Here is a 22,089-nt window from a genome sequence, read left to right on the forward strand (position 1 = left end):
GCCTTGCTCTGGGGCAACAGATCCCCCGCCCCGAAGCAGAGCCTGGTGGGCATCACAGTGACCACCACAAGAATCAACGTTAATTGAGATATTGTTACTTATCAGCCACAGTGCTCTGTGTTCCTTATTCCTCCTCATCCTCCCGCAAACCCCTTAGGGGAGCCTTAGAGTTTCCATCTACTGAAGAGGATTCTCAGAGCAGTTAAGTAAACTCCTCAACATCATGAACGGGAAGGACCCCCAGGTGGGATTTCAAGCAGACTGGCTCCTGGAAAACATTCTAGTATCTTCTAGTTTCCGCTTGATGGCTTGATGCAGGCATTCTCAAAGTTTTCTCTTTGTCTACCCGGAGCACAAGATAGATGATGTTACGTGTTCAGTTTGCTTCCATGGAATTCCTGGGGCAGCAGCTATAAACCCGCCTCTTTCTACCTCATTTAAAAGGCACAATGAAACATGAGTGAGCATGGCACAAATTACAGGGATGACTCTGAATCCTCTCTAATTTGTATTTCTGAGCAGGCCATTCCTGAACTTCTGGCCCTTACTATTAGTAAGCATGCAGTTGATTTCCACAGGCAGAGTGCAGCCTGTGGATAATCTTGGTGAATGTCTCTAAAAAGACTACAATATTTTCAGAAGAATTTGCTCCATACTATCTCTTCATGTTTCTATGTCATTGGATGGATTGAGTTATTCAGGAACATTCTTCAGAACTTATTGGCACCTCAAGAATGTAAGGAATCAAAGAATTAACTCATTAATTCATTTAAAAAATAGCCCCTACTCCATTCCAGAAACTGTCCTATTTTCTCATTAGAAACAGTAGCATTTACTAGTGAAGGAACAGAAAAAAAAAAATCTATCATTTCACGGACATATAGGTAAGCTTAACAGAGTCAATTATTACTGTCTAAAACAAAATCACGTAAATTGTGACTTTTTAAATAGAATATCCAAGTAAAGGGAATAAACATATATTCTATAAAAATGTTAAGGAAAATAAAATGTAGTACACATTTAACCCAAAGATATGAATAAAAAAGGCTTAAACATTTCATTATAGTTGAGTCCAATCATAATGTTAGTTATTACAGTCAATAGCAACTTCAGTTTTTTGAATTTCTAGCGCAGTATCAGTCCTTTTTAAAAAAATTCTGTCATTAATTCCTACAGCATACTTCTATATGGTAAATGTTATCTGCATTTTCCATGGGAAAATCCAAAGATGAAAACAACTTGATCAAATTTATACAAAGGTACATTGGCAGAGGACATCGTCATGCTCAGATCCCTTTCTATCGTTAGAAAGCTCAATTTTGACTTAACTCTATTTACATTTGTTCATTCACTCTTTTCATCAAATTCTTTAAATATTGCTAAGTAAAATACAGTGTCTTAGTCAATTTGGGCTGCTATAACAAATTGCTGGGTGGCTTAAACAACAAACATTCATTTCTCATGGTTGAGAGGTCAAAGATCAAGGTGCCAGCAGATCTGGTGTTTGGTGAGGGCGCACTTCCTGGTTTGCAGATGGCTGTCTTCTCATTGTACTTCACTTAGTGGACAACAGAGCGTGCTGGCTATCTTCCTCTTCTAAGAATTCTAATCCCATCATGGGGGCTCAACCCTCATGACCTAATTAACTCCCAAACATCTCACCTCCAAATACCATCACATTAGAGTTTCAGCAGATACGTTTGGGTGGACACAAACATTCAATCCATAGCATATGGTATAAGCAGTGGTTTGCCAGCAAATGTTTAAAAAGTGACTCAAAAAAATTAGTATGCATGTCTGTAAGTTTATTTTTAAATTTTACTGATACAAAGAATGTATAGCACACAACTTAAATATAAGAATAGACTATACAATACCCTCTATTAGAAATTCTGTATAGCCAATTGATTCTTACAGAATCCTTTTGTTAAATTTTATCAAAATTTTGTATCCATAGCCAACGTCTGGTTTCAGTTGACCCACATGTATAGTGCACCATGAACGTTGATTGATATTTTCAGATTTTATGCCACCAACATGTCACTTAACACAGAGCTGGGGCAGGATGCCCAGTAGCATACTGGTATGTAGTATTTCCACCAGACATGTATGATAGACATAGTCATCTTAAAAGCAGAGGTAATAGTAAAATGTGGCACAAGGAAACGATGATGACTATTTGTTTTAGATATGACTTAGCTCATTGAAGGTTTATGTGATTTAATTTCTTAATAATTGTTTAACAGTTGGTTTCCAAGATTCCTAGAAATTTAACCGTTGGTTCTTGTGAGCTGGCATAATTGCTGGTAAAGACAATTTTTCAGTTAATCAAATATGCCATTTCCACAATGTCTCCTATTCCAACTGAGTGGGGTTCAGAGCTCAGAGTATGTGAGTAGAGGGCATCCCATTATCAAGCAAAACAGATGTTGAAATAGATGATGTCGGGTGTGAGCAGAATCGTGCCTTTAAAATTTATTGTTATTTTTGTGGTTTATTCACAGGCATTTCCCTGCATCTCAACAGGCATTTATGGTAAGTGATCTATCTTTTGGTAATGTTTATATTTCTTTATTTTGTTGTTAAAATCAAGGTTAACAGGAAAAATAAGAGGTTCTCTGATGCATATAGTTTGCTGTGATATAAAGAGACTCAAAATGCAGGTAACATCCCATTGAGGAATCTCGAGAGGCTATTTGGATATTTTGTGTGTTGTTGAATTTAGTTGTATTGCATACCATGTGCAATGATTAGATGCACTGTGGCTTAACGTCTTTTGTTAGGTAAAAATTTTGCTCTAGTAGGATCTGACCTCTAATAGTATTTTCTTTAATAAAGTCAGGTTTTTCTGTTAGATGAATCATAATGCATATAAAACCTAACATTACCATTATTTTGTTGAGAATTACAAAATAATAGAAGTGTTAAAATGCACACACGTATATGTCTGTATATTTAAATTAAAAAAAAACAAATATGTGACAATAAAAACAAATACTTTTAATAAGATGCAAATTTTTTTTTCTGGTATTGATAGATTGTTTTAAGTAGTGGCTGCTTCACTTACAGATGGAAGCAAAATGTTTTTATCATTACTTGTTTTCACTAGACCAAAGCTCTCTAAATATTCTTCTACCTACAGTGACATATCCCTATGCTTTTTATCTCAGGCCATTAATAAATCTGTTTTACACATTCAGGTAAAACAGAGTTTGTTGTTTTAGGGTTTTCTGATCAAGCAAAATAGATTACGACATTTCTGAGCTCAAACTTCTCACATGGAGACTCTTAACTGAAAAATAAAATATGTACAAATGTAAAAAATTATTTAAGTTCATCACTATAGGGGAATGATAGCTAAAGTGATATCAAAGATAGGAGACTTATTTCCTCTTAATGTGGTTTTTTTTGAAGGTTTTGGTGAGAATAAAGTGGAAAATGGAGGCCTGAATCAAATTAAATGGGGAAAGATTTGATGACATTATTTAAAAGTTTAAGGCATGCTTTTTTTCTCTCTGGATTCCACTACAACCTGTCTTTGTGGAAACACATTGGACACTGGGCTGGTGGGCTAAGCTGGACCATCTCCACCATTATCCCCATCATGGCCACTCTTTCTGCCTCACAGATACCCAGTTATAACTCTTACTTATATATTTGCTTAAAGGAAGTATTACATGCAAAGTTTTACTTGGTCAAGCGCCCAAATCTTCATTTCACCTTGTCTAAAAGCAAATCAGACTCCAGCACAGAAATGGTTCTGATTTTTGAAAATGTTCTCTCATGACAATCTTGATTTTCCTTGACAAAAAAACGAGCAAAAACCCAACTGCCAAAAACAATCCTATGTCGTATTGCCAATGTCCATTGTGTCTCTGAGAATCTTATGGTAATATACAAAGACTTTCAGAAGCTGAATTTAACACGATGCATTAAGAAAGGGGGAAATGGCAGGAAAAGGAAATAGAAAAGAAAAGGAAGATGAGGAGGGAACACTAAAATGAAAGGCTGAAGAGAGCATAGTAAAAACTAAATCAAAACTAAAGTGGGGGCTTCCCTGGTGGTGCAGTGGTTGGGAGTCTGCCTGCCAATGCAGGGGACATGGGTTCAAGCCCTGGTCTGGGAGGATCCCACATGCCGCGGAGCAGCTGGGCCCGTGAGCCACAACTACTGAGCTTGCGCGTCTGGAGCCTGTGCTCCACAACAAGAGAGGCCACAATAGTGAGAGGACCGCGCACTGCGATGAAGAGTGGTTCCCACTTGCCGCAACTAGAGAAAGCCCTAGCACAGAAACGAAGACCCAACATAGCAATCAATCAATCAATAAAATAAATAAATCTTTAAAATAAAAAACAAACTAAAGTGGCCCTTGGTTAATTTCAATCCCTGAAGGGCAGGGATTCCTCCTTAGAGTAACATGGCTCAGTGTATAATAACCAGGTCAGTACAGCATTGTGTTGGGTGGGAGGGGAATATTGAAGACTGTTGAGAAAGGCACTGATAAGGAGTCATGTCACTGGCTTGGAGGGCTTCCACCACATGAGCTCAGTCAGTTTTCACAATGCTAGGTCAAAGAACATAGTTTTCAAGTCCTGGCTACTCATCTCTTTTCCCCTCTAGTTTCTGAGTAAATTTCAAAGTGAGGCTGATACCTGCAAAGTCAGGTGCCATGTTGTCTTTGGTTAGACGCACCTGTGCTTGAGACCTAGAATTATTTTTAGCTCCATGAGATCTTTAATAATGTTTAGATTACTCCAGGTCTCTTTCTGAACTATTTAGCATTTTGTAACTTGAATATTATGCCATATGTCCCTTGTGAAACTATAGCTTTCTGATCAGCCCTTGATTCTCTCCTAAGTACTCATATTTTATGGATCAGTTGTTTTCTTGCTCTTATTCAGAACTTAGTTCTGCCTCCTCTATTATCTAGATCAATTTTACTTTTATCTTTACTTATTGGCATTTGAAAGAATACTTTATTTGAAGAAAGTGGTCCACAGCTAAAAAGAAAAAAAAGAGTTAAAAGCAGGCAAATAAAACTCCCAACACTTTGCAAGTCATGCTTGGTGGATTATGAGCAAATATTCAGAACAGTCTCCTGGTTCCAGGCCTTGCCTTCTTATTCCATATTCTAAGCCTTACTACATGAATTTTTCTAAACTAACACTTGGTGCATGTTTTGCATCTTCTCAGGGGCCTTTGATCATATTCTATTACTTGTAGACTCTTTCTAGACTGAACAATAGGCAATTTATGTATCTCCCTAAACCAGCGCTTTCAAGATTTGTGAAGAGGGGAAAAAAAAATCTCTTCTTGAGGATGTGAGTTGCTGTGCCAAGAATTTTATATGTACCTTTGCCTTTGCATCTCTAAAAGGGGGAATTTACTTTGTAGTATTTCCTAGGGTTATTTGTCCATAGAAATTATTCTTCTCTCAAACTTTCTCAGGAATAGTGTTTTCTCCAGAATATAGTTTGAGAAATTTTTTGACATCCACCCATCATGGACACATTTTCTCTTACACACAAATGAGTTGATGAGTCTCAGAACCTGGCATGTGCCTTCCCAAGTCCAATTCTGTGCCCCTTCCTTATAACACACCCACAAGCACCAAACTCACACACACCATCACCACCACTATTCTCTACCCCAATCCCCAAACAAAAACACACCACACACACTTATATAGGTTGAAGCTTGATCTCTGAGAAGTCTTCCTTGAGTGCCAAATCTTGACAGTCATTACATCATTTGAACTCTTTCAGCATTTGTAATCTGGACAATTAACAACTGCCTCTTCATATTGTTCCATAGATTTTTTTAAAAAATATATCCTGTGTTCATAGCCAATCTGGAGCTTTTTTCATGAGCAGGGATTCACTTGTGCATATTCTATGCACACCCACTGTCTAGCATTGTGTCTCCCTGAGAAGCTCAGGAAATAATTGCTGTTTGGTGACAACAATAATGATTATAACCCCAATTGTTGCCTAACTGATGATACAAGAAGCAGAATTGTTGATTGGCAAAATAACAGGCAGAGAAAGCTTCCTGGTTGGTATTTTCTTAATGGGCAAACATCTCTATTTTAGGAAAAACAAATGTGCTTCTAAAAAACATTCTCAAACTAGGAATGATATCTGTAAGCATGGCAGTGTCCACCTTCACAAGGGGAAATGAAAACTCAAGAACTTGTTCAGTTAGAAAACCAAGGTATCTGTATGTCTTCTTTGGGTATATGTATAACTGATTCACTTTACTGTACATCTGAAACTAACACAACATTGTAAATCAACTATACTCCAATAAAGTTTTCTTAAAAAAGAAAACCAAGATAAATACAGCACTCTACTTCACTTAAACAAAACAAAACGCTTTGTTATTTATCATGGCCCATGGGATGACGGTCTCTCAGGGGGATACCTGTTTCTCTGAGGCCCTATCCCGACTTTTCCTGACATGTCCTAGTCCCAGCCCCCTCCCCATCTGCTGTAATTTCTCAGATACCTGTTTGCTTTGGATTGACCTTCACTTTTAGATTTATGTCCCCAAAACTCAATGTAACTCTAATTCTTCTATCAGAACAAAAATTTTGACTATGGTAGAACCATCTTTGGAAGGGGTTTGAGTTATTTAATTGCCAAGATGATCTCATACCAGGGCAATGTCAACAGTAAGCATTTCCATTTTGTGGAAGCATCACCGTACTCAAAGCATGTCTGGAAGGATCCGGGTACACCAGTATTTTGGGGACACTGGAGACCACGGTGGAAACCAATTCCTCTCCCAGCCTCTCCTTAATTCTAACCTTTTGGAGACAAAACCATCTGTACCTTTTTGCAGAACACAGACTGAAAAATATCTACCATGTGACTCAGCCCGATTTAAGGGAGAAATACAATGGGAGCAGGCCCTGCCTGCTTTGAAGTTTCTCTGGACGAGGAGCCAGAATTTTCCACTCTGATTTTCAGGCACCGCTGTTGCTGCCCCAATGTAATGTTTCCAGGATGGTTCCACAGGGCACCAGACCGCCTGCTTACACTCAGGTTGAAAAGCCACATTTGGTAAAATACCAAAGCAAGGCCTGTGTTACTTTTGGAAAAATAGATCCAGATGAGGCTTACAGGGGCTTTAAACTCCCAGATCCCAGTTAAAGGTTTGATTTGGCCACTAAACTGGTCTCAGAGGGATAGATTTGAACTTCCCTGATGAACATTTCAGATCTTGCGTGTGCCTTCTGCCCTTTGAGCCCAACTTGGATACTCTGGTGCTAATAAGTTTAACACAAGAGGCTAGACATGATCCATAGTAATGGAATTTTTACTGAGAAGTGAACAGCAAAAATAATTTTCGTCTATTTTATGAGAGTCAATATAGTTAACAGAAATGAAGTCCAGGTGGAAAAGTGTATCCCTTGAGTAATTGAGAAAATATTCTTTCTGGAGAAAAAAAAAAAAAAAAACTTGAATCTTCCTTTCCAGGTACAAGATGGTGTTTTTAGAGAGGAAGGAACTTCAGACATTGAGTTATTGGCTAGAAATCTGTGGGAAAAATTTAAGTGCAGCATAACTTAGTGAAAGCAGCTCCCATATTTATTCATTAGATTTCTGTTATCAACGTGGAAGGCCTGTTTCTATCAAATCACCCGGTCTCCCTCTGCTTTCCATGAAATGCTGCCAGAACACAGCTCTCTAATTGAATCCTCTCTCATTTGCATTCAAGTTTGCTCTTCTGCTTCTAACTGGTAAAAAAAAAAGGAGATCTACGTGATGTTTCGTTTACCTTATATATACTTGGCAAATATTTTTATCACTACATATGTTTAAATTCACAGACATGACTTGGAAAAAAACCAGAGCGTTCTCCAACGGCAATGCTAAGGGCATGCCCTCTGTCAGGTTTAAATGCTGACAGGTTTCAGAGGGTGTGACAACCATGGCCGTGCAATTCTGGGCTTGCTGGAAGAGTTATCTTATGTAATGCATTTGGAAACCAGAGCAAAATTGACAAAAATGTGTGTCCCTCCTTTTCATCCCCCTGAAAGCTCCCCTCCTCCCTCTGGCTTTCTTCTCTTCCCTTTGATATTTCCATTTGCTTTGAAAACGTCCTTTCAGGTGGTCTAATGATGACTCTTTTTTCTCTCATAAATTCCCTTCTATGACATCCTGTGTTTTTTGTCCTGGGAACATTATTCCCACTGTAGGAAGTGTTATTGTTCTTGGCAATCCTTGAGTTAATTGCTGGCCCTCAAAGGAAAGTAACATTAGAATCAGCGTACCTTACTTCCCTTTGGGAAAATGCAGTGCTGGGGACAAACCCATCTTAATTCTATCACATTTGAATAATATTTTATGAACTGATCCTTATGAAGCACTGGAGAAAGAGTTTAACAGACAATGAAATTATAGCTATTGTTTCTAATCCTCTGAGTACTTATCATTTGAATAGACAGTTCTAGCAAATTCAGTCACACATGTACACATTTATACATTCATCCCACAAAATGCGGTACAAACTCCCCTTTTACTCTCTCTAAACTACATGAGTCTTTAATAATAAAAATGCATCAAACTAAGAAACCAAAAGTACTACCTTTGCACTGGAAGAGAGTTTCCAGCATCTAGCAACAAAATATGCTAGTTCAGCTTACATAAAAATGACATTGAGACCCATGGGCAGGATTCCCCCAGGGGATCTGCCAAAAGAAATGAAAATCCTGGAAACCTAGCTTTCTGGTACTGCAGAAACCAGTGTCATTCTCCCTGGTGTTCTGTTCAAATTGAACAATTTTAGGACTTAATTAAAAGATTAAGTGTTTCAAAAAGTAATAAAGATTACAACTTTATTACTGTTTCTGAGGTCTGAATGTCTACCTCTTTGCAACTGTGTCAAGGTAAAAATTTGTCTTAGGACTAGAATGCAGAAATGAATTCCGAGTCACCCCATCCTCAGAAGCTGCCATATATTATAATGTTACATTTTAAAAATGGCTTTTCTTATAGAAGAAGTATCAAAACAGTAAGTCTTTTAAGGAAATAGGAAAACCACTTCAGTAAATTACAAAGCCTATCCATTTAATAGGAAGCCTGGGAATATCTTTCAGCCATGTTGAAAAATGGGAGCACTAATAAAATGCTCTCCCTAAAGAACTTCCTAAGAATGGACCACAATTTCCATTTGATCAGTGGAATAATTTCCATGTGCTTGCTCATTTTTCTCATCCAGTCTTGAATGACACTCCTTTTTATTTGCTCCTTATACATACTTGTATCTAAAGGGTGACTGTAAATAAACATAGCTCAGCTCTCTTTAGAAAGGAATTCAAAAATAATTCTGAAAGTTCTTAGAGAAATCAAGTATGTTTAGCTCTTTAGGACAATGATTTTCATGTCAAATCCTTTTTAGTCAATGATTCTATTTTTAAGAAAACATCTTGAAATGCATTTGAAAGAGACCATATTAGTTAGGGTAAAGCTAAGCTGCTGTAACAAAGAGGCTCCAAAATAGAGTGTCTCATTGTATATAGATGTTGATTTCTTTCTATGCAAATAGTTCCAAAGTGAGCATTCTGCTTGGGGAGGATTTGTTCCACTCTATCATTCAAGGCAGCATTAATCTGCGGTGGTGTTACCTCACCTCTAGTTGTGGCCCTGAATTTATTACACAATGTTTTAAATGAATTTAGGTTCACCTAAACATTCGCAGATCTTTCTAAGCAACTAAATTTTTGATAAAACTTATTTTCTCTTTACTCAAGACTTTTATTCTTTGAGACTTAGCTTATGAAACTGGGCTCTAAGCTCTGTCCTACCACACCTGGATGTAGAGTAGTTCTAATAAATATTTGTTTAATTAACAACTACAAAATAAGTAGGTCCTCAACAAAATATTAGCAAATCAAATCCAAAAATGTATAAAAAGAATTAGATGCCATGATAAGTGGGACTTATCCAAGGTATGCAAGCCTGGTTAGACATTCAAAAGTTAATTAAGGTTATCTGTCACATCACCAGACTATGGAAGAAAAACCATGTAATTATCAATGAATTCAGAAAAAGCATTTGACAAGATCCAATGCCCATTTATGATAAAAACTCTTAGTAAACTAGGACTAGTAGGTAACTTCCACAACTTGGCAAAGACTATCTACAAAAAACCTATAGCTAATGTCATACTTAATGGTGAGAAACTCAAAACTTTCTCAGTAAGATCAGGTACAAGTCAAGGATATTCCCTCTCATCACTTCTTTCCAACATCATACTGTAAGTCTTTGCTAAGAAGAGGAAATAAAAAGCATACAGATTGGGAAGGAATACATAAAACTGTCTTTATTTGGAGACCACATGATTGTCTTTGCAGAAATCAAAAAGAATTGACAAAAAAATTATCCTGGAACTAACAAGCAGTTATAGCAAGGTTGTAGGATAAAGGTTAGTATAAAAAAGTCAATTTTTATAAATAAATAAATGGAGAGATATCCCATGTTCATGGATAGGAAAACTCAATATTGTCAAGGCATAGTTCTTCCCAACTTAATGTATAGATTCAATGTAATCCCAGTTTAAATCCCAGAAAGTTATTTTATGGATATTTACAAACTGATTCTAAACTTTATATGGAAAAGCAAAAGACCTAGACTAGTGAACACAATATTGAAGGAAAAGAGCAAAGTTGGAGGACTGACAGTACCCAACTTCAAGAATTATTATAAAGCTATAGTAATCAAGACAGTGTGGTATTGGTGAAAAAAATAGACAAATAACTCAATAGAATAGAGACCCCAGAGATAGACACATGTAAATATAGTCAACTGATCTTTGTTAAAGGGGTAAGAGTAATATAATGACACAAAGATAATCTCTTCAATAAATGGTGCTGGAACAACTGGACATCCACATGCAACAAAAAATCCAGACACAGACCTTACACCCTTCCCAAAAATTAACTCAAAATGGATCATAGACCTAAATGTAAATTGCAAAACTATAAATCTCCTAGAAGACAATGTAGATGAAAACGTAGATAACCTTGAGTATGACGATGCTTTTTTAGATACTACACCAAAGATACTATCCAGAAAGAAAAATTTGATAATTTGGACTTCATTAAAATTGAAAACTTATGCTCTGTGAATGATAATATCAAGAGAATTAGAAGACAAGCCACAGACTGGGAGAAAATATTTCCAGAAGATGAATTTTATAATGAAATGTTATGAATAATATACAAAGAATTTTGAAAACTCAACAATAAAAAATGAACAGCCCAATGAAAAAATAGGTCAAAAACCTTAACAGACACTTCGTAAAAGAAGATACACAGATGACAAATAAACATATGAAAAGATGTTCTGCATCATATGTCATCAGGGAATTGCAAATTAAAATAACAATGAAATGCCACCACACACCTATTAGAGTATCCAAAATCCGGAACACTGACAATGTCAAATGCTGGTGAGGATGTGCAGCAACAGAAACTCTCATTCATTACTGGTGGGAATGCAAAACGGTACAGCCACTTTGGAAGACAGTTTTCTAGTTTCTTACAAAGCTAAATATAGTCTTAACATGTGATCCAGCAATTGTGCTCCTTGGTATTTTCCCAAAGGTGATGAAAATTTCTGTCCACACTAAAATATGCACACAGATGTTTATAGCAGCTTTGTTCATAATTGCCAAAATTTGGATCCAATCAAGATGTCTTTCAGTCAGTTAATGGGTAAATAAACTGTGGTATATCAGGACAGTGGAATATTATTCACTGTTAAAAAGAAATGAGCAATCAAGCCATGAAAAGACATGGAAGAATCTTAAATTCATATTACTAAGTGAAGAAGCCAGTCTGAAACAGCTACATACTGTATGATTCCAACTATAAGACTTTCTGGAAAAGGAAAAAAACTACAGATACAAAAAAAAGATCAGTGTTTGCCAAGGTTTGGGTTGGGAGAGAGATGAATAGGCAGAGCACAGAGGATTTTTAGGACAGTGAAAATACTCTGGATGATTTTATAATGATCCATATATGTCATTACATTTTTGTCCAAACCTGTAGAATGTACAATGTGAAGAGCAAATCCTAAGGTAAACTATGGACTTTGATTATGATATGTCAGTGTAAGTTCATCTCTTGTAACAAATGTACCACTCTAGTGCTTGATGTTGATAATGAGGGAGGCTCCGCATGGGTGGGGGTAGGTAGGAGTATATGAGAAATCTCTGTACCTTCCTCTCAGTTTTGTTGTAAACCTAAAACTTCTCTTAAAAAACGGTGTCATAGATGAATGAATGAATGAATGGTAGTGAAATCCAATGGTAGGAAAGGCTCTAGAGACCAGACTCTGGATCCAGTAATCATTGAGATCTATCACACCCTCGTTTCTATGTTCTTACTTATTAAAAGGAATGATTTCACTTAGATTTTAAGAGGATAACAGAAGAGTCAGTTAATAATAACCGAGCCCAATCTTTTATATGCAGTTAAATTTTCAGCATTTCTATTAAAATATAATTCACATAATATAAAACCCTTCCTTTTAAAATGATTTTAGTAGATTCACAGACCTGTGTAACCATCATCATAATCTAATTTTAGTAAATGTTCATTATCCCCCAAAGAAACCCCATATTAGATGTTACTCCTCAACCTCTCTTCCCCAGCTTTAGGCAAATAATAATCTACTCTTGGTATCTATAGATTTGCCTGTTCTGGATATATTTCATGTAAATGGAAATCATAAAATATGTGGTCTTTTGTGACTAGCCTCTTTCACTTAGCATGATATTTTCAAAGTCCATCCATGTTGTAGCATGCATCAGTAATTTATTCCTTTTTCTTAATATTCTGTTATATGGATGTACCCCATTTTATCCATTTTTTCAGTTCATGGATATACTTATTCATTACTACTTTTTAGCTATTATGAATAATGCTTATATACAGTTAATTTGGGTATAATTATATATCTAAATGTACAAAGTAGAACTGATACAATGGTGTTCTCTAGTTATTTTTTTTTAATTTTTGATTTTATTGAATAAAAGATTTTTTAAAAAAATTTATTTATTTATCTATGACTGTGTTGGGTCTTCGTTTCTGTGTGAGGGCTTTCTCTAGTTGTGGCAAGCAGGGGCCACTCTTCATCGCGGTGCGCGGGCCTCTCTTGTTGTGGAGCACAGGCTCCAGACGCGCAGGCTCAGTAATTGTGGCTCACGGGCCTAGCCACTCCACGGCATGTGGGATCTTCCCAGACCAGGGTTCGAACCCGTGTCCCCTGCATCGGCAGGCGGATTCTCAACCACTGCGCCACCAGGGAAGCCCAAAAGATTTTTTAAATTCTTTAGTGCTTTACAATTTTCAAAAGTTTCACACACATGATTTCATATAATCCCATAATGACTCCCTTTTTTCTCCCTACCCCTATATAGTCCCTACTCTCTTTCCTCTCCCCACTGGTAATGACTAGTTTTCTCTATATATGTGAGTCTGCTTCTTTTCTGTTTTATTCACCAGTTTTTTGGTATATTTTTAGATTCTACATATAAGTGATATTGTACCGAATTTGTCTTTCTCTGTCTGACTTATTTCACTTAGCGAATGCCCTCCAAGTCCATTCATGTTGCTGCAAATGCCAAAATTTTATTATTTTTATGGCCATGTAGTATTCCATCATATATATATGCCACATCTTCTTTATCTATTCATCTGTTGATGGACACTTAGGTTGCTTCCATACCTTGGCAATTGTAAATAATGCTGTGAACATTGGGGTGCATGTATCTTTTCAAATTAGTGTTTTTGTTATTTTCAGATATGTACTCAGGAGTGGAATTGCTGGGTCATATGGTAGTTCTATTTTTAGTTTTTTGAGAAATTTCCATACTGTTTTCCACAGTGGCTGCACCAATTTATATTCCTACCAACAGTGTACGAGGGTTCCCTTTTCTCCATGTCCTCGCCAACATTTATTTGTGTTTGATGATAGCCAGTCTGACAGGTGTGAGGTGATATCTCATTGTGGTTTTGATTTGCATTTCTCTGATGATTATTTATGTTAAGCATCTTTTCATGTGCCTGTTGGCCATCTGCATTTCCTCTTTGGGAAAATGGCTGTTTATATATGTTGAATATTAACCCCATATCAGTAATATAATTTGCAAATGTTTTCTCCCATTCAGTAGGTTGTCTTTTTGTTTTGTCAATGGTTTCCTTTGCTGTGCAGAAGCTTTTACGTTTAGTTAGGTCCCATTTGTTTATTTTTGCTTTTGTTTCCTTTGCTTTAGGAGATGGATCCAAAAAAAAATATTGCTGTGATTTAAGTCAAAGAGTGTTCTACCTATGTTCTCCTTTAGTATTATAGTACCTGGTATTACATTTAGATCTTTAATCCATTGTGAGTTTATTTTTTGTCATCTAGTTAATTTTTAATCATCCTGAAACACTTCCATTCTTTGGTTGCCTACTTTCTCTCAAGCCCCTTCAAAGGCTACCTTTGCTTCATGATTCTGGTGTCCTGCCTGCCTAGATGATAATGTAGGTTTCTTGTAGCATGGTCTTGTAGCATGGTGTGTGATCAGTCTTTGAGTATCACTGCCTTGGAGTTCCCTTAGAATAACAAGGAATATGGAATAGGAGGGCACGTATCAAAGTGGCTATGGGCCTGGGTTTCAGGATGACATAGATCTAGGTTCAAATTCTAAGTCTGTGTATCATTAGTTGTGTGTCCTCAGGCAAGTTACTCTCTCTGGGCCTTAGTAACTTCAATTGTCAAATAGTGATAACAATGCCTGTAACGAGGTTGTTGTAAGATTAAATTAGATAGTACATTAAAATGCTTATCATGGTATCAGATATATAAACATTTACCAATTATTATTACTTTTACTGTTAATAGTAATTTTATTATTGTTATCATTCTTACTTTCCCACTGGAGTCTGAGTTCCTCAGGGATAGGAGCTTTGAGTGTTTTATTCACTTCTATCACCTAGATTGTAGAAGAGTGTCTACACTATTGAACAAGTAATTTACTTTTTTACTAATTAAATTTATTTTCTAAGTAATTTATTAAGGATTTACTTAGGTTCTGAATGACACCAGCCATCAGTCTTATCATCAGAACCACCCCACTTTCTATTGGGTTCCTTATGCTGCTTCTCTGAAGGCCAGTTGTCGCCTCTCAGCCCCCTCTGAGGTGGTCCTATGGTTGAGCCTTGTGAGTTTAGCCATATGGAAATGACACCTGTTGGTAATATCATGGCAGGCTTTCTATATCATGCTTAGCCATAACCACTGTAGCCTACTGATTAAAAAATAAGTCAATTTGCTTCATCAATTCTAAGCTCACAACAGTTTATCTAACCCCTAAGAATGAAAACATTTCGTTTTGTCTGTATATAAATAAAAACTTTCAGTGATAAGAGAGGCAAAATAATTACAGTTATTTGTGGTCTCAAAAGTGAAGTTCCACGTTGTAAGATGGGATATTCTGATGGACAAAACCAAATCATGGTTCTGTAAGACAGCATTCTAATGCTTCCTTCCTAGGAAACCTTGAGGAGTAGATAACAGTTATCCTGCCACTTGGCTTGAAGAGGGAAAAGGCCCAATCAATGCTTGCTTTGTGTTGCCAAAAGTACCCCCAAATTTTGCACATTTAAAAAAAATTTCTGAGACCATAGGCTCTTGGGGTTGGAAGTCATTTTGTAAATCATACTTGTCTTAGCTCCTTATTTTTCTGGGTGGGAAAAATGAGACCCAGGGTTATTGAGTGACTTGCCTTGCCATACACAACTAGTTCATATGAAAACTGATATCAGATGCCCATTCCACCAACAAGGCAGAGAAGCAAGGGTAAGGTTTGGGATTTAGGAGGATATAAGATTACAGTCCCAGATGATCCATTCACTAATCTCTTCTTTGATGTTCAGTTCAAATCTTCCTCGTACATTAGGTGGGAATAAAATTGATATATACCTTCTGCTATTAGAAGAAAAGAAAAAAGTTGAACTGAGGCTTTTTTAGAACTAAGTCCCAAGGACATCCCTATAAAGATCATGACTTCCGTACTTCCTCTAGGACCCTATTCCCACCCCTGCCTCTTCTACCCAAGCTTCTTTTTCTAGCCAAATCCTTTTAATAGGGATCACCCTACCCCAGGCCATTGGATTCATTGTCAGTAACTCATAAAGACTCGGTTAATATAGAAAGTACCTGCACATTCATCTCTCTTTGTATCATTTCAGTGCTTCTTCCACTATATCATCAAAGCTCCTTTAAAGATAAAGTTTGATACATCTATATCCTTGAGGTCCCAGGGCCTATGCAAGTGAGGAATTATTTTTTTAGCTGAAACATCACATTGTATTCTAAAGCATAAATATAATCTATCTATTTAAACAAAAACTCTACGTTACTTACCTGTTAAGTAATTTTATAGCCCTCTTCCAATAAATCTTCTTGTAAAATTAACCCTCAGGAGGGTACCCATCCTGTGGTTTATGGTTCCTATGGTACACTGCCAATGCTCCAGTTTAAAAGCCAGGCATTCAACCAACCTTACAAACGCCAGCCCTTGCATATAATTACAGGAACCTGTGAAAGTTATCACCAGCAGCTCAGGAGCTCCAAGCTTCCACAAATTCTGAATCTCTTAGCAAGCTGGAAAGATCTGCTGGCACTGCCACGGGGAAAGGTTAGCATCCTAAATTATTGCCTCTCAATTTTTTTCAACTTTGCAAATATTTTAATCCCTTCATCCATAGTGAAAAAGAAAGAGAAGTGCACGGAGTGCTGTTTTCCCATGTTGCATATAGAAGGAAATGAGGACTCATCAGCTTTTTTCATCCTTCATAAAACAATGAAAATGTGCCTCATTACTAGAATAAAATAGGCATATGAATCAAGGGTCTGAGAAATGTAAAAATACTTGACTTGAAATGCTTTTTATTTATTTATTTATTTATTTATTTATTCATTTATTTTTGGCTGTGTTGGGTCTTCGTTTCCGTGCGAGGACTCTCTCCAGCTGCAGCAAGTGGGGGCCACTCTTCATCACGGTGCACGGGCCTCTCACTATCACGGCCTCTCTTGTTGCGGAGCACAGGCTCCAGACGCGCAGGCTCAGTAGTTGTGGCTCACAGGCCCAGCTGCTCCGTGGCCTGTGGGATCTTCCCAGACCAGGGCTCGAACCCGTGTCCCCTGCATTGGCAGGCAGACTCTCAACCACTGCGCCACCAGGGAAGCCCCTGAAATGCTTTTTTAAGGTATCTGCACATGTTAAAGGCATATTGGGACCTAAGAGTAGTGTGTGTTTGTGTGTGTGTGTGTGTGTGTGTGTGTGTGTGTGTGTGTGTGTGTGTGTGTGTTCATGCAGACATGTGGGTGTATAGGAAGTATCCTAGTCTAGTCTTTCTCCCAGCAGACCTCACTCCAAACTACCTGTCCAGCAATGGGGTGAGGTAAGAGGTAGAAAATATGGTGACCATGAGGAATTGGTGAAGGAGAAGAGTGACAAGATGATACAGGAATGCCAAGAAGCTGGGGCAAGTGTGCTGGCAATTTCATGGCAGGACAGCCATTCCCAGGCAGAAGGAGACTGGCTAGAGGATTACCTGGAATGTGTAGACCAGTTTGTGCTTGAGAACATCCTTTGCTTTCCTGTTCTTTACACTCAGTGTTCTTTGCTGCCATCCCTTTAACTACTGACTGCTTCCACTTCACTCCTTCATTCTCACTTGAGACAATGCAATGCCCATCTTAAATGGGGTCATAATGTTAGAGCTGTTTCAAGTGGGAAGGTAAGTGGGAAGATGGGGGTTTTCCTAATTATTTTTCCTACCAGGCTCCCCCCTCCCAGAACCAGGGCAACCTTGATCACTTTCCCAGCCTCCATAGTACTTCCTACAACAGGTCCATCACAATCTTTTTACAGCTTTCCTTCCAAGACAGAAGTCCAGTGCCCAATGAAACTTCCATGCTGAAGAAACTGCTCTTGACCTTTTATAGCCCAGTGTATTTTTTTTGTCTCTCATGGCAGTGATCCTCAGGAGACCCAGGAAACTTTATGCTTACTCAAAGCATTAGAAAAAAGGGGTAAACTATTAGAGAATGGACTTGAGAACATAGGGAGGGGAAGGGGAAGCTGGGACAAAGTGAGAGAGTGGCATGTACACATATACACTACTGAATGTAAAACCGATAGCTAGTGGGAAGCAGCTGCATAGCACAGGGAGATCAGCTCAGTGCTTTGTGACCACCTAGAGCGGTGGGATAGGGAGGGTGGGAGGGAGGGAGACGCAAGAGGGAAGAGACATAGGGATATATGTATATGTATAGCTGATTCACTTTGTTATAAAGCAGAAACTAACACACCATTGTAAAGCAATTATACTCCAATAAAGATGTTTTAAAAAAAAAGCATCATTAAGGACACCATTAAATGCAACCACTTGGCTTTTTTGTTTAAAAAAAAAAGAAAAAAGGGGTAAGAATATTGAAACTGTTGTGCATTCTACAGTGGAGTGAGGTAGGAAAGAACCTACTGGGGAAGTGATGGATGGTGAGAAATGGTGGCTCTGTCCTTCACGGCATTCAAAGAAAACAAAGGAGTTGAGTAGAGTTTGGTCTAGGACTGTGTGAAACTCAAGGATATTTATAGGACACTATAGACCAAAGGGACTTAAAAGGCATATAGAGGACTTTCTGTCCAACAGCTGCAGAACACTCATTCTTCTCAAGTGCACATAGAACATTTTCTAGAATAGGTCATATGTAATACCAAGTCTCAAAAAATTCAAGAAGATAGGAACTATAACAAGTATTTTTTCTGACCACAATGGAATGAAACTAGAAATTGATAACAGGAGGAAAGCTGGATATTTTACAAATACATGGAAATTAAACTGCACTCTCATGAATAACCAAGAAGAAATTAAAAGGAAAAAAAAAGAAAGAATATCTTGAGACAAATGAAAATGGAAAGACAACATACCACAATTTGAAGGATGCAGCAAAAGCACATCGAAATGGGAAGTTTTTTAGCAATAAATGCATATGTAAAGGTTAGAGAAAGATCTTAAATAAACAACCTAACTTTACACCTCTAAGAACTAAAAAGAACAAAGCAAGCCCAGAGTTAGCAGAAGAAGGGAAATAATAAAGATTAGAGCAGACAAAAATGAAATAAAGAGTAGAGAAACAATAGAAAATATTAGCAAAACCAAGAGTCAGTTCTTTGAAAAGATAAAACAAGATTGGCAAACTTTGAGCTAGACTAACCAAGAAGAAAAGAGGACCCCAAATAAATAAAATTACAAATGAAAGAGGAGACATTACAACTGATACCACAGAAATACAAAGGATCATGAAACTAGTATGAAAAACTGTACATCAACAATTGCAACATAGAAGAAATGGATAAACTCTTAGAAACACACTATCTACCAAAACTAAATTGTGAAGAAATAAAAAAACGAGTGTGGAGATTGAATCAGCAATCAAAAACCTCTCAACACAGAAAAACCCTCAACCAGATGGTTTCACTAGTGAATTCTACCAAACGTTTAAAGAATGAACTTCAATCCTTCTCAAACTCTTCCAAAAAATTGAAGAGGAGGGAACACTTCCAAACTCATTTTAGAGACCAGCATTACCCTGATACCAAAGCCAGATAAGGATGCTATAAGAAAAGAAAAATACAGGCCAATTTCCCTGACGAATGTAAGAAAATTCCCTGACGAATGCAAAAACTCTCAACAAAATACCAGCAAACTGAATTAAAAGCACATTAAAAAGATCATATAACATGATCAAGTGAGATTCATCCCTAGGATGCAGGGATGGTTCAACATTTGCAAATCAGTAAATGTGATACATCACATTAATTGAAGGAAATATAAAAATAACATAATCATCTCAGTTGATGCAGAAAAAGAATTTGACAAAATTCAATATTCATTCATGATAAAACTCAACAAATAGGGTACAGAAGGAACATACTTCAACATAATAAAGGCCATATATGATAAGCCCACAGCTAACATCTTACTCAGCAGTGACATTGTGAAAAGTTTTCCTCTAAGATCAGGAATAAGACAAGGGTGCCCACTCTCATGACTCATATTCAACAACATACTGGAAGTCCTAGCCAGAGCAATCAGGCAAGAAAAAGAATTAAAAGGCATCCAAATTGGAAAGGAAGAAGTGAAATTGTCCATTTACAGATGACATAATCTTATGTATAGAAAATCCTAAGGACTACACCAAACAAACAAACCAAAACAAAAAACAAAAACAAAACTGTTATAGCTAACAAATGGATTTAGTAAAGTTGCAGGATACAGTATCCCTATACAAAAATCAGTTGTATTTCTGTACACTAACAACAAATTATCTGAAAAAGAAATTAAAAAAACAATCCCATTTACAATAACATCAAAAACATAAACTTTATACTTAGGAATAAATCTAACCAAGGAGGTGAAATGTCTGTACACTGAATACTCTAAGACATTCTTCAAAGAAATTGAAGAAGGCACAAATAAATGGAAAGACATTCTGTGTTCACTGATTGGAAGGATTAATATTACTAAAATGTTCATAATACCCAAAATAATCTGTGGATTCAGTGCAATCCTTATCAAGATGCCAGTGACATTTTTTACAGAAAAAGAAAAAAATACTAAAATTTGTATGGAACCATAGAAGGTTCTGAATAGTCAAAGAAATCTTGAGAAAGAAAACAAAGCTGGGATTGTCACACTTCCTGATTTCAAACTATATTGCAAAGCTATAGTAATCAAAACAGTATGACACTGGCATGAGCACACACACATAGAAATAGCCAACAGGTACTTTAAGAGGTGCTCAATATCATTAATCATCAGGGAAACACAAATCAAAACCACAATGAAATTCACCTCACACTTGTTCGAATGGCTATTACCAAAAAGACAAAAAATAACAAATGTTGGTGAGAATGTAGAGAAAAGGGAACCCTTGCACACTGTTGGTGGGAATGGAAATTGGTGCAGCCACTAAGGAAAACAGTATGGAGGTTCCTCAAAACATTAAGAACTACAGTAAGATCCAGTAATTACACCTCTGGGTATATACCTGAAGGAAATGAAATTACTATCTCAAAGAAATATAAGCACCTCTGTGTTCATTGAGACTTTATTTACAATAGCCGAACATGGAAACAATCTAAGTGTCCACATCTAAGTGGACAGATCGATATTTGAGCAGATAAAGAAAATTTAGATTTATAATGGAATGTTATTCAGTCATAAAAAGACGAAGATCCTGCCATTTCCTTCAGCATGGGTAAATCTTGAGGGTATTATGCTAAGTAAAATAAGTCAAACAGAGGAAGACTATCTGATCTCACTTATTTGTGGAATCTAATATAACAAACTTATTGAAACAGAAAACAGATTAGTTTTTGCCAGGGGAAGAGCTTGATGGGTTAGGGAAATGGGTGAACTTGGCCAAAGGGTACAAATTTCCAGTTATACTATGAATAAGTTCTGGGGATGTAATAACAGCATGGCAATTATAGTTAACAATGCTATATTGTATATTTAAAAGTTCTCACCATACACATGCACACTTGTAACTATGTGAGGTGATGGATGTGTTAATTAGCCTTTTTGTGGTAATCATTTTGCAATACATATATACATGTATATAAAATCACTCTATTGTATACCTTAAACTTACAAAGTGTTACATGTCAGTTATATCTCAATAAAGCTAGAAATGAAAAAAGCCCAAGGATTTTCTTTAATAAGAAGCCGTGACCTCATCCTTCCTCCAGTTCCGAGCTCTAGAACCCTTATGTTCCTATTTCCCTACCTCCAACCCTTTTCCTTGGAATACCCTGCTATAAGATTGGAACTAACCATTAGTGATGTAGAGGTACAGAGTTACCATTCCGACTGCTTAGGAGGTGGAAGGTGGAAGAGATCCCCGTAGTAGCGATGTGTTTCTGGGAACCCAATCCAGAACTCTAAGCACATTTTCTTAGGATGAAGACAAACTATCAACATGGTCTTGGAGCCCTCACCTGGCCTCATTTGGTGCCCGG

The 22,089-nt window shown here is 37.0% G+C and overlaps 1 protein-coding gene across 3 annotated transcripts in view; it reads left to right on the top strand.

The window, feature by feature from the left end:
- Window positions 1-22,089, top strand: part of MACROD2 (mono-ADP ribosylhydrolase 2) — a 1,951,733-nt gene that overhangs the window by 1,366,576 nt on the left and 563,068 nt on the right. For all 3 annotated transcript variants that reach the window (XM_082428620.1, XM_082428619.1, XM_082428621.1), the window contains exon 7: window positions 2,505-2,535. In XM_082428620.1, the coding sequence (XP_082284746.1) occupies window positions 2,505-2,535 (31 nt within the window). The remainder of the gene's footprint in view (window positions 1-2,504; window positions 2,536-22,089) is intronic.

Source organism: Balaenoptera physalus (assembly GCF_965194825.1).
Source record: "Balaenoptera physalus genome assembly, chromosome: 16".
Lineage (NCBI taxonomy): Eukaryota > Metazoa > Chordata > Mammalia > Artiodactyla > Balaenopteridae > Balaenoptera > Balaenoptera physalus.